General features: G+C 39.8%; 1 protein-coding gene across 1 annotated transcript in view; it reads left to right on the top strand.

Moving 5' to 3' along the window:
- Positions 1 to 11,965, top strand: part of LOC142160998 (opsin-VA-like) — a 64,485-nt gene extending 52,520 nt beyond the window's left edge. Inside the window, exon 5 of the mRNA XM_075216187.1 lies at positions 9,783 to 11,965. Coding sequence (XP_075072288.1) covers positions 9,783 to 10,016 — 234 coding nt within the window. The 3' untranslated portion in view covers positions 10,017 to 11,965. The remainder of the gene's footprint in view (positions 1 to 9,782) is intronic.
- Positions 11,966 to 12,399: the final 434 nt, after the last annotated feature.

Below are 12,399 nucleotides of genomic sequence, written 5' to 3'. Positions count from 1 at the left end.
TAGTCAAGCAAAGAAATGTTCAAGGAATTGTTGTTGTGGTGCTGGGGAATAAGATGGATTCCAGCAATACACAATGAGAATGGGTTGAAAATCCAGACACCTGGTACTTCAAAAGATGAGAATATGAGTGATGGAATATTTGGTGGAACTGTGAATGCTCAATGTTGAGATGGGTGGAGTCCAAATCCACCTCCTTGTCTGCTTCCAGACATGGGTGAAGTTGAGCCCGCCGTGTGAAAGAGCTGCAGGTGAGAAAGTGTCATGATTGTTTGAACAATGTTTCTGTTATTGCCAGAAGTTTGAGGTTGAGGTTAGTTTTGTAATGTTTATTTGCTGAACTGTAATGGCAAATTCTATTATTTACTGTTACTATAGTTTTTCCTCTAGCCTCGCTGAAATTTTCTCTAATACACCCCCCCACACACACACACACATGCACCACTTTCAGTATGACCAGCTGACTTTCTTTTTTCATTATTTTAACAGTGTAAAAATATTTATGCTGACATTCTAGCTTCCCTGGCATTATATGTATGATGACATGGAGATGCTTGTATACAAATCTGATATACGATTGATGCTGGTTGTCAATAATCAGCAACAAAACTGAAAATAGCTGTCACGATCTGCCTCCAGCTGCGCTGCAGCATCTTCCTTGAGGATGCTGCTTGTCATCTGCAGCTCCTGTCTGCAAAGAACTATGTTAAACTTTACTTTTACATGTATCCAGCCTGCTGTACCCAAAGGGGTCACTGTGGTACTTGGACTGCTCTCCTACCTGTCAGAGTTAAGCTCGTTACTCTGGGATGCTTAGCACCTGTCCCTGACCTGTAAAAGACTGCCTGTCCCAGCAGTCCTTGCCAGTTCATCTGTTGCCTTAACACACGCTGGTTCTCCTGTGTGTTATCCTTGATTGAGTTCCTGGTATTGACCTCTGCTTATCCCTCCATTTTGGCACCTCCTTCTTTGACCCCTGACTTGGCTTTGTTGTGACTTCATCCCAAATTCTCCCTGGTATTGTGGTGGACCGTCTGGCTTTGATCCCTGGCTTGTTTGACTCTTCTGTGTTACTGTATCAGCAATCCAGCAACTACAGTCTTCAGCAGCTATCCAGCTATATACATCCCTTGTCTGCAGTTGTTACTCCTGTATGTTTGATTCAGTCTCCTGGCTGTTGCCTACGTGGGTCTCCGAGTACTCTGCCCTGCAGACCACTACACTTTCTCTGTCTGCTACTCTTCCGGTGCCTCGTGTCTCCAGAGTAACCTGAGTCCTGGCAACTGTAACTCCTCCGGTGCCTTGTGCCTCTCGAGAATCCAGGTATCCTTACTACCCTGGTTTATCCTGCTTCTCCAGCCTCTGCACCAGATGTTGTCCTCTGGCTTCTCAGCACTGACTCTTTGAACCATATTATTGACCATTCTCTGAATATGTGGCTTCCTGAGTTATCCATGCTATAACTGCGATACCCTGCTGTACTTGTTGCCACACCATTTATTATATCCTAACCTGTTTACCTGTGTTACTAATAAACCACTTTCTTCCACTTATGCTCCCTCAGTGGTTTTCATATTGGGAATCCTGACAATAGTGTAGTTACAGGTACAGTATTTATTGATACCTGTAGTCTGAAAAGTAGAGGAGTTAGGTGGCATTGGGTTATATTAGATAAATATCCATTTAGTTGGAGTACTAAAACACTCATAGCCTCGTTTTGATGATAAGATGACAAACACTGTTATTTAATTTTTAGTTGCCTTATGATAGAGATGGGGGAATCGATAAGGCCAATACTAAAGTTTGGTCCAGATTTTCCCAAAATAAACAGAATAATTTACTCTTCAGGATTGACCTGAAGAGTCAGGCCAATCCGCAAACATCAATAAAGGTCACATGTTTGTAGTCTTTATAGAAGGAGCTTTTTTCCTGGATTATTCTAGGGGAAAATGTCTCTGAATGGTACAACTTGTGACGTCACCTATGACTTGTATCAGTGACCTGACCTCTGACAATTCAAACCTTCATATTCCCTTCTCTCCTGTGAGCATTTACTGTACAGCAGCATTCCCTGATTTGCCTGTTTTTTAATTTGACACCTTACTTAGTTAGCCCTATAATGTCTTGTATCTATTGGAGTCCATTAGATATGTGTAGTTATGTTTTTCTATTTTACACCCATATAGGTGTTCAAATACATTGGTTGCTATCCTAACTAGTGTATGTTTTGACTGGCTCAAAAAATAGCAATTCTCCATATCTAAGTATACCATTGCCCAGGTAATAATACATTATCATATCAACCGGAGTATTTTTAACAACAAAACAAAAAATAAAATAATATTTTTTTCTGCATTCAGTTTGTCCATCAGCTCTAAATGGAATCCATAGCAGTGGGAAGTCACAATGTTTAGTGCAGGCCTGTCCAACCTGCGGCCCTCCAGATGTTGTGGAACTACTAGCCCCAGCATGCTTTGCCAGTAGACAACCAGTTGATAGCTGGAAGGGCATGCTGGGACTTGTAGTTTCACAACATCTGGAGGGCCGCAGGTTGGACAGGCCTGGTTAAGTGTGTTGTATTGACTGTCAGTTTACTTTATAGAGAAAAAAAAGTTAAAAGGATTCGTAGATATGAGTCAAACATATGAAATGATGGATTGGACACATTACACATTCATGTTTTTTTAATGTACTTTTTCAAAATGTTTAAAATTCAGCAAATAAATTTGTAGTCAGTAATTGTGCATGAAAATGTGCAGAAAATATGTATTCTCTAATTTTGTACCCTGCAGAGATCCTATTAACTTATTTTCACTTAGAGATTCACTGAAATATGCATTTTGACCGTGGCTGCTTATTTACGGATTCTAGAGAGCCCTTAAAGATCAAGCCACATGTTCGTCAACTTTAACTATCATCATCGGTGTTGTCATCCTCATCATCATCATCACCATTGCCTGCATTGCTTTAAAAAATGTAATTGCTGCCATGCCACCTTACCTTTACTCAGTTCGGACCAAACATCACATACAGCTAACTAAACGCTTGCTTGCATGATTAGGAAAATTGTGCGATGGTCGTTCAGACAATTAAAGATTGGAAATGGTACAAGAGAGAATGACTTGGATATTGTTGCTGCCTTGTGATGCCCTGATGCTGCGTCTTCGAACGCAAAGGACACTTACTATAGCCTACGATTTCGGGGAGTGAATTGGGCGGGGAGGGTGAGTTTTGCCATAGTCGATGCAGGGGTGTGCCAAACTCAAGTGCACGTATAGCCACTCCTGAATCCAGCCCTGGCTATCTCAAAGTTGCTTGTTTTTCTGCCATAACTCTTGCTCCAGCTAATGGGCTTGTCTAAGTCCCAATGAGTAGTGTTGACAGTCTCGTATGCATGCTATAACATGTGTTTGCAATCTTGGGTAACTGTAAAAATGTATTTTATGCTCGGTAGACATTAACAACATTCTAATAAATGTGTTTCATTGGTAGAAAACAAAACAAACAAAAAAACATTTTTTTTCTTTATTTTTTAACGGTTTCATTATTAATGCCTTTATTATGAATAGGTGACATTAATTCAATATTTTTTTTTCTTTGACGTTCTTTACCGAAATTTATAATCGAAATAGGTATTGGACATATCCTGCAGTATTCAGTTCTGGAGGCCATATCTCAAGAAGAATATAAATACATTAGAAACTGTACAAAGAGTGGCAACTAAAATGTGCCTACAGCACAAAACTTACCCGGAAATACTAAAAGATCTTAATATGTATAGTTTGGCGCAGAGAAGGAAACGGGGGGACAGGATAGAAACTTTCAAATATAGCAAAGGTTTTAACCAGGGAAATATTCTTTAAAGGAAGAGAAGTATTAGAACACGAGGACATGCACTGACACTGGAGGGAGGTAGGTTCAGAAGAAATCTGAGGGAAACTTACTTCTCAGAAAGGGTAGTGGATAAGTGGAATAGCCTCCCATCAGAGGTGGTAGAGGCTAATGCAGTAGAGCAATTTAAACATGCTTAGGACAGACTTAAGGTTAGCCTTACAAAGATTTAAGGAGGTTACCATAGGTTAATAAATAAATGGGCAAACTAGATAGGCCAAGCGGTTCTTATCTGCCGTCAAATTCTATGTTTCTATGTGTAGTAGAGCACAGCAGACCCGTCCCCAATTTCAACAGCAGACAGATCCGTGCCTTGATGAATTCAGGAGCACGCAAAGCCTAAATACGTGCGTTTAATACTAAACGCAGGTTGTGCTCAGATTGCGTGCCTTGATGAATCAGATCCAATACGTGTAAATTGGGAACATTTTTTGCCTCACCAGAAAGGGAGTTTGAGCATTTGCAATGCAAAGAAACACACAAGTCAGCCATAAAGCAATGCATCCATGTGTTTACAGCAACCTCATGGCAATGAATGTTCTAATGAAATTCCCCAAACTACCACCAAACTTGTACCAGTGGGAAACAGAAACTCTATCAACACCAATGCCAAAATCATCAATATGATGTGAACAGTGTCGGACTGGGACATGAAGGGCCCACCGAGTAAATACAAAGGTAGGGATGTAGCCAGAACCACAGGGGGTGTGGCTAGCCACCAGAGAGGCGAGGCCAGTCACTAGAATGGGTTTGGTCAGCTCATAAAATAAAGTTTATATTTTATTTTGGTACTTCTTAATTATACAGACACCACTGTAGCTCCTCCGCGCTGTGCCGCTACTTCCACTTGAACTGAACTGCTTTTTTTCAAATATTCCTCTGTTGGCCTCAAGTCATTGAAGTCATCACATCAGTCAGCTCAGGTGGAAGCAGCAGCGTATCACTAGTGAGTTACCGTGGGGTCCAGGGGCGGGCTGAGCCAGACAAAAAAACACTGTTTTGGGCCGGTCCGTAGATTCTATTGCTAATAAGAGGTGGCTGGTCCCGAACGAGGGGCCAGCCACCTCCTCTCATTGGCCGTGAATCCTAATGATTCGTTCCCCCCTTCCCCCCCACGTGTGGCCTGCTCAGCGTCACATGGGACGTGCACTGCGTGACAGGTGCCGTTCCATGTGGGGAGAGAAAGAAGACTGCAAAGTGCGCGCTGATGGAGCAAGCAAGATAAGTGTGTGTGTAAAGGGGGGGAGGGGTTAGTATATTAATATATGTGTGAGATGCCAGTGTGTATATACTGTGTGAGTGTGAGGGGCCAGAGTATATATATTGTGCGTGTGTGTGTGAGGGGACAGTGTGTATGTATGTATATATATATATATATATATATATATATATATATATATATCTATCATATGCGTGTGTGAGGGCACAGTATATATATATTATGTGTGTGTGTGTGTGAGGGGCCAGTGTATATATATTATGTGTGTGTGTGTGTGTGTGTGGCTAGTGTGTATGTATGTATGTATGTATATATATATATATATATATATATATATATATATATATATATATATATATATATTTATTATGTGAGTGTGAGGGGCCAGTGTATTTATATTATGTGTGTGTGGGGAGGCAGTGTATTTATATTGTGTGAGAGAAGGGGGGGTCTTAATATAATGTGGGAAGTATGCTATTAATTTAATGGTGGAGTGCACGTGGGGGCTAATTATTGGGTGCTATTTTATTTGTGGGTTGATGGTGGGGAATTTAATTTAATAGTGGGCCCTATCAATTTAAAATGGGGTGATTGGACATTTAATTTAATGCTGGGGTGGTTTGGGAGCTATTAATTGAATGTGGGGAAGTTTGGGGAAAATGAGGTCTATTCATTAAATGTGATTATGAATTATTTAATGCCTGGGATGGTTGTGGGAAATGGTTATATTTATAAAATGCAAATGATATTTAATTTATTGCTAGGGCTGTTTGGACAGAGGAAAATAGGTTTATTTTTTTAAATGGGAATACTATTAATGTAATGTTTGGGCTGGAAGGAGGCCTAATTATAAAACGTGGGTGCTATATTGATTTAACACCGGTGCTGGTTGGAGTTTTCCAAATTTCATGTACCCATTTTTTTTCCAAATAGGGCACCCAACATTCCAGGATCCAGACAAGCAGCAACTGATCTAAAGACACCAGCAGCTACAGGTGGCGAAAGTGACAAGAACAGGTAGGAGAAAGTAGGACAGTCCGCCAACTGTCCTGAATTTGGGTGACTGTCTCGCTTAATCAAGATTTGGTCTGACAGTTGGGAGGTATGTCCTGTTTCACACTGTACTGCTATTGAAGGCAGAGCTGCATGCACCTAACAGTAGTGCACACAGTGTTGCCTGTGTATTTGTCTAAAATTATAATCATGTTACAGCATAGGGCTCCCGATGTCTTAAGTGCCCTGGGACCCCCAGAGCCTTAATCCAGCTCTAGGGTGTTAGATTGGCACCTAGTGCTCTGCTTCTCCTCCCAGTAGCACCGCTCATATTATTTGTTTTAGGTTAACCCTAAAACATATAATAAGTCTTTTAGTACATGGGTCAAAGCAATAACATCAGGCTTTTAAAGCAAAAGGGCTTTTTGCATGTTTGATAAATCAGCCCCTGTGTTCAGTACTGTAATAGAGCATTATTATATAATCTATTGCTGTAATATGATTTATAACCCATTATAATCAGCCAGGTATGTAAAAAAAAGAAAAAAAAAGTGCTGTAGGGAGAAGGAACATATAAAATAAAATGTATTATATAGTGAGGTTTCTTTTTTGTTGCATTATTTGCTTTAATTATTTAAGATTTATAATTTATATTAATAAAGTATCGCTGAATTAAGCAACACTAAAATAGCCTTTTTTTATATTGATAAATATAAGTTGTACCGAAAACCACCCTTTAAGGATGGGCCTTTACTTATGGGTCAGTGCTGTGTGCTTGCCCCCCTCCTGGCTAAAGTCTGCCCAGCCCTCCCCTGGTGGTGTCCATATAATGACAAGTACCAAAAGAAAAAAACTTTATTTGTTTAAATAAGTTTAAATCAAAAACAAACATTTTATACAAGAAGAAGAAAATAAAGTTCTGATATTGGAGATACTTTTCCTTTAAATACCAGTCGATCGACTCAATTTCAATCTTGTTTCATTGGCATAGATATATTAAAAAGTAAATTGTATTTAAAATATTTTAAATAATCGCTTATAAGTATGGTAATACTTGATTAGAGTTTGAAATATAGGATACAATTAGTGAAGTAACTAAGAAAATAAAGTAATTAGATTAAAACGGGAAAAAGAGATTATTATCTCCCTATTATCCTCTATGTTCTCAATGCAGCAGTGTCTTCTCACTTAATATATAAGTATTTCTTATATTGTTAAGTTAGTTTAGGTTATCATATGATAGTTGTGATAGGAGTACTGGTAATAAAGTATTTAGATACTGTTATGTTGTTTAACACCATTTGCTCAATTTGTTTTTTCAAATTGTTTTAATTAAACCTTGCTGTAAAAACACATTTTACAAGACAATTTTGTTAAAAAATTGCAGTATAAATTTTGTTCCGCATACTGAATTGTTTTCAGTAAGACCCATGATTAGAAGATAGCAAAACGTCAAACAAAAATCCGTGGAACCTTTGCTAGAAAATTTTTCTGAACACTCCGCTTATCAAATTCTACTGTAGGGAACGGGGAGAGGAGGGATGTGAGAGACTAGACTATTATATATTGCAAACTGATTTGATAAACTTAATACAACATATCTTTATTATTGTACCAAAATGCCTCATAAAACATAATAGCTATAATTACAAAATTATCTTCTAAAAAAGAAAGTGCTATCAATTTCTAGAAGATGCTAGATAAATAGCTAGAATCTTCTATGAGCAACACCTCCACTTTTTCTTTTTTAGAAATTTTAGTAAATCTACCCCCAAGGTTGTTTCTCAGTTTGATTTCCTCAGCAACAATGACCAACCGAGAGCTATTATGTCTGGATTTCTCTTGCTGGACAGTACCAATATTCTGCATGTAAGGGGATATGGGTTGGATTGAGGAGATGTTATAGGTGGATGAGTTGTGGTTTATTTTGTCACACTGTTTGTTAAGTTGCTATTTCTAATGAAAAAATTGGGATTTAATCTTTAAATAGTTCACTGTGTATGCCCTTCATCACCTTCCCATACCTTGAATAAGATAACCAACTTATATAGAATAAAGACACAGAGACTTGAGTAAAGTGGCACTAAAGTAATTTATTATAACCTAATTAACCTGGTGGCGGAGAAAGAGCACTGCAGATCAGCTCCGGCAATACCCAAACCAAGCGTGGACATGGCAATATAGCCTTAAGTCCAGCTACTTCTCTCATAACCCCACTGCTTGGCCGGCCCTAACCTGGCGTCAGAGTAAACTGCACTCACCTCACTACTCACTCCCCCTCCCTCACTGAGCTGGGCGAGGCCCCTCCCCACGGAAGGGACAAGAGTTACCGATTGTCTTGTAAGGGGACAGATACCTGCGGCCACTCACGATAGAGCCGTATATATCAGCCGCTGATTGCAGTGCCTTCCTCCCCCACCAACTACCTATAAGCCCTTAAGGACCAAGTTAACGAAACACCATTCCTAAAGATTACACCTAACATGGCGTGGGTGGGCGGGATTTTGCAAGCCGAGTGACTCAGACCAGGAAGTGCAGCATACTATACAAAGCCACAAGACCCTCCCCTCTACATCACTGGTCGGGTCTACATCCCTGTTAACCACTTCAGGTAAGTGCAAGCTCGAATGCAACACTGTCACTATTTAATAGCGTTCATCTATAGGGGACTCTCTTGTAATACATCCAGATTTATCAAATATATGAAAAGCTGCACCACTGCTGTGACGGACAAAAATGCAGTAGAACGCTTTAGATCCTAAAGATATATTAATCACAATTTGTGTATTAGACCAGGTCATATTTATAGATAATTAAGGAATGACGATACATGCTGTATTTTGCATAAAATCGCACTGCGCATTCCCAGAATCGGAGCATACGTATTTATTCCCAATGATAAAGTGCTGTGGACATATTGGTGCTATATAAAATAATAATTTCATCCCACAAAACAAAGGGCTCTTTAGCACATAAAAGCAGAGTGCCCCGGAGAAAAATGGAGAGATCACAGAGGAATTTGGCCACAAAGGATTACGCAAATTTGTGAAGCGTTCCATATTTTTGAGTTCGATAACCGACCATGGCCTTATTTGTGTGGAGTTTGTATGTTCTCCCTGTATTTGCTTGGGTTTCCTCTGGATGCGGAAGGCATGAACGAGTGCTACTGAGAGTGAGGATGTGAAGGTGGAGAAGGAGGGCTGTCACTCCTGTGCCTGTTGCCTTTTTTCCTACTCGATTATCTATCCTGAAGTGCCCATCCAAGGATGGCTCATTGACTTCAGCTTTTCCCTTTGGAATAAGTCAAGATTAAACCTTATTAAGGTTTTGTTTTCTTTTTACTTTTTTCTTTTTGCTTTGGAGAACAAAACCATTTTCATATATTTTAAATTTAATTTCAGTTTATACATCTCCCAGTCCCAATTTTACACCCCCGAAAAGCCTTGCACCCTTGGCAGCAGCCTAGTTGGCCTACTGGATAATCAGGCGCTGATTGTGTATGTATGTGGTTATACTAATGATAGCACGTGTATTTTATATTACTGATTGTGCGTGTTTTGTACTAATGATTGTGTGCGTGTGTTTTATACTAATGATTTTGCGTGTCTATTTTATGCTTATAGTTGTATATGTGTGTTCTATACTAATGATTACAAGTTGCACATTTCTTTTCGTCTTCCAGTTCAGAAGGTGTCTGCTTCAGATGATGCACTGCAGTGACCTAGAACCTAGAGAGTCTAATAACCCAACATCGGAAAAAGTGGGGATGCAGCACAATAATCCCGGTGGAGAAATGCAGGCTATAGCAGCGCATATATCCTCAAACACCAGCAACCGAAAGCCTGAAGACGAGCAGAGCAGTTGCAATTCTTTTGCTCAGCTTCCCATATCGGAAAGCAAAGTATGCCCAATGTAAACCGCTACTACCATTTAATACTCAATATGGAGGAATGGACCGTTGGTTTACTCACCTTTATCACACTCTTATATTACCTGTCAATGCACATTCACATAAGGGCACTGTGTTAGCCAGGTGCAGCCGTAATTCGCAAACATGCCTCTGACTGCGGAGAACAGGGTTAATGTGTCAGTGGGCAGAATGCAGAGGCTGGTCCTGGATTTAAGAGGTTGTAAGATGTAGGAGGGTTTGGGCTTATCTTAAACAAGGAGTGGGGTATGTACTATGGCACCTATTACATAGGTCAGCTACCTGACTCTCACTCGCCCTCCCTATTGGGGCTGTTCCATCAGTTCTGTGGTTTTAATGATCACAGCTGGTCTTGTCCTTGCCTAATAAAGGCTAAAGCAGGTCAGGAATATTTAGCACATGGGATGGGGGCTGGCATCCGATAACATGTTTGACATTTTATTGTAATGTTTATATTAAATGGTTAAACATAGATCTGTAAATAAATAAGAAAGCTGTGTCTAACTTTCATTCAACAAGTGAGATTTGGACTCTATTGCAATTGAGGGGAGAGTGGTGTACAGTGTCTGACATTCAAGGATGTTTCTCTCCGGTCTGATATTTGCAGATCCTGGATACTGTGGTTTTGATGCACAGCTGTTAGCAAAATGGGAGTAAATTACTCTTAAAAAAGAAAAATAGTGTATTTTCTCCCCTATGCAGAGCACTATACATCTCAAGATGTGTCCGACTCAACATCAGCATCATAGACGCCTGGTCTACCACAAGCCACCCTCATCAGCGAGTATTTGCACCTGCCCGACAACGGGCGCAAATGATAAACCTAACAGGCGTAAATACGTGTTTCTGCGTGTTTTCGCATTTTCATAAACACGTTTTTACTGTATTCGTCCTATGTTATAATGCATCTTCCTTCACCCTGCTCGTCTCTCCAGGCGCAAGCGGAGGTAAGTGTACCAGCATCGTGCAAGTCTGGGCAGGCAAAGAGCGATTTCACGCAAGATACGTTTCACTAACTGTCCTATGTCTGACTCTGCATCAGCCCCTCTATGTCTAAATGCAGATCATTTAGTATGTGTGATCACACCACAATAAGATTTCACAGGAAAACTCCTCCAGTAATCTCTTCTGAGTACTGTACAAAGAATATTCTCTGCACATACAGTTTATATGTTTCACGGGCAGCACGGTGGCATAGTAGTTAGCACTTCTGCCTTACAGCACTGGGGTCATGAGTTCAATTCCCAACCATGGCCTTATCTGTGAGGAGTTTGTATGTTCTCCCTGTGTTTGCGTGGGTTTCCTCCGGGTGCTCCAGTTTCCTCCCACACTCCAAAAACATACTGGTAGGTTAATTGGCTGCTAACAAATTGACCCTAGTCTGTCTGTGTGTGTGTGTATGTGTGTGTGTGTGTGTGTGTGTCTGTCTCTGTGTGTGTGTTAGGGAATTTAGGCTGTAAGCCCCAATGGGGCAGGGACTGATGTGAGTGAGTTCTCTGTACAGCGCTGCAGAATTAGTGGTGCTATATAAATAAATGGAGATGATGATGATGATATGTTTGGGTCCCCTGGTCAAATTGCACATTTTTCTGAATCTCTAAGTGATAAGACGTTAACACAACCTCTAGAGGATACAAAGTTTAACATGGCATAATACTGTACTTTATAATGCACAAATGCGTTTTTCAGACTTTAACAGGTTGAAAAGAATTAAACAGTGAATGTGGTTTGTGCAAAAGTTTGGGCACACTTCCAATTGATTCATTAATACCTATTTTTTTTAAAAGGCCTCAAAAGTTGATTGACTTGATAGGCCTTGAATTAAGCCAGACAAAGACAATTGCAAACTTGAATAAATCTGCTGACCCTTCAAAGCTTGTGATGCTGGGCCTGATTCATTAAGGAATGTAAGGCAAAAAAATGAGTTTACTTTTTTTGTTTTGGACAAAACCATGTTACAAAGCAAGGGGTGCAAATTAGGGACCTGATTCATTAAGGATCTTAACTTGAGAAACTTCTTATTTCAGTCTCCTGGACAAAACCATGTTACAATGCAAGGGGTGCAAATTAGTATTTTGTTTTGCACATAAGTTCAATACTGACTGTTTTTTCATGCAGCACACAAATACTTGATAGCTTATTTGTACACTGAAATTTAAAGTTGATATTTGTGTGCTACTTGAAAAACAGACAGTATTTAACTTATCTGCAAAACAAAATACTAATTTGCACCCCTTGCAATGTAACATGGTTTTGTCCAGGAGACTGAAATAAGAAGTTTCTCAAGTTAAGATCCTTAATGAATCAGGCCCTAGTTTATTATTTTGTACAGAAGGAAAATACTGTCCGTTTTTTCATGTAGCACACAAAT

The sequence above is a fragment of the Mixophyes fleayi genome, chromosome 6 (assembly GCF_038048845.1).
Source record: "Mixophyes fleayi isolate aMixFle1 chromosome 6, aMixFle1.hap1, whole genome shotgun sequence".
Taxonomy (NCBI): domain Eukaryota; kingdom Metazoa; phylum Chordata; class Amphibia; order Anura; family Limnodynastidae; genus Mixophyes; species Mixophyes fleayi.
This window is presented reverse-complemented; position numbering and strand designations above follow the sequence as displayed.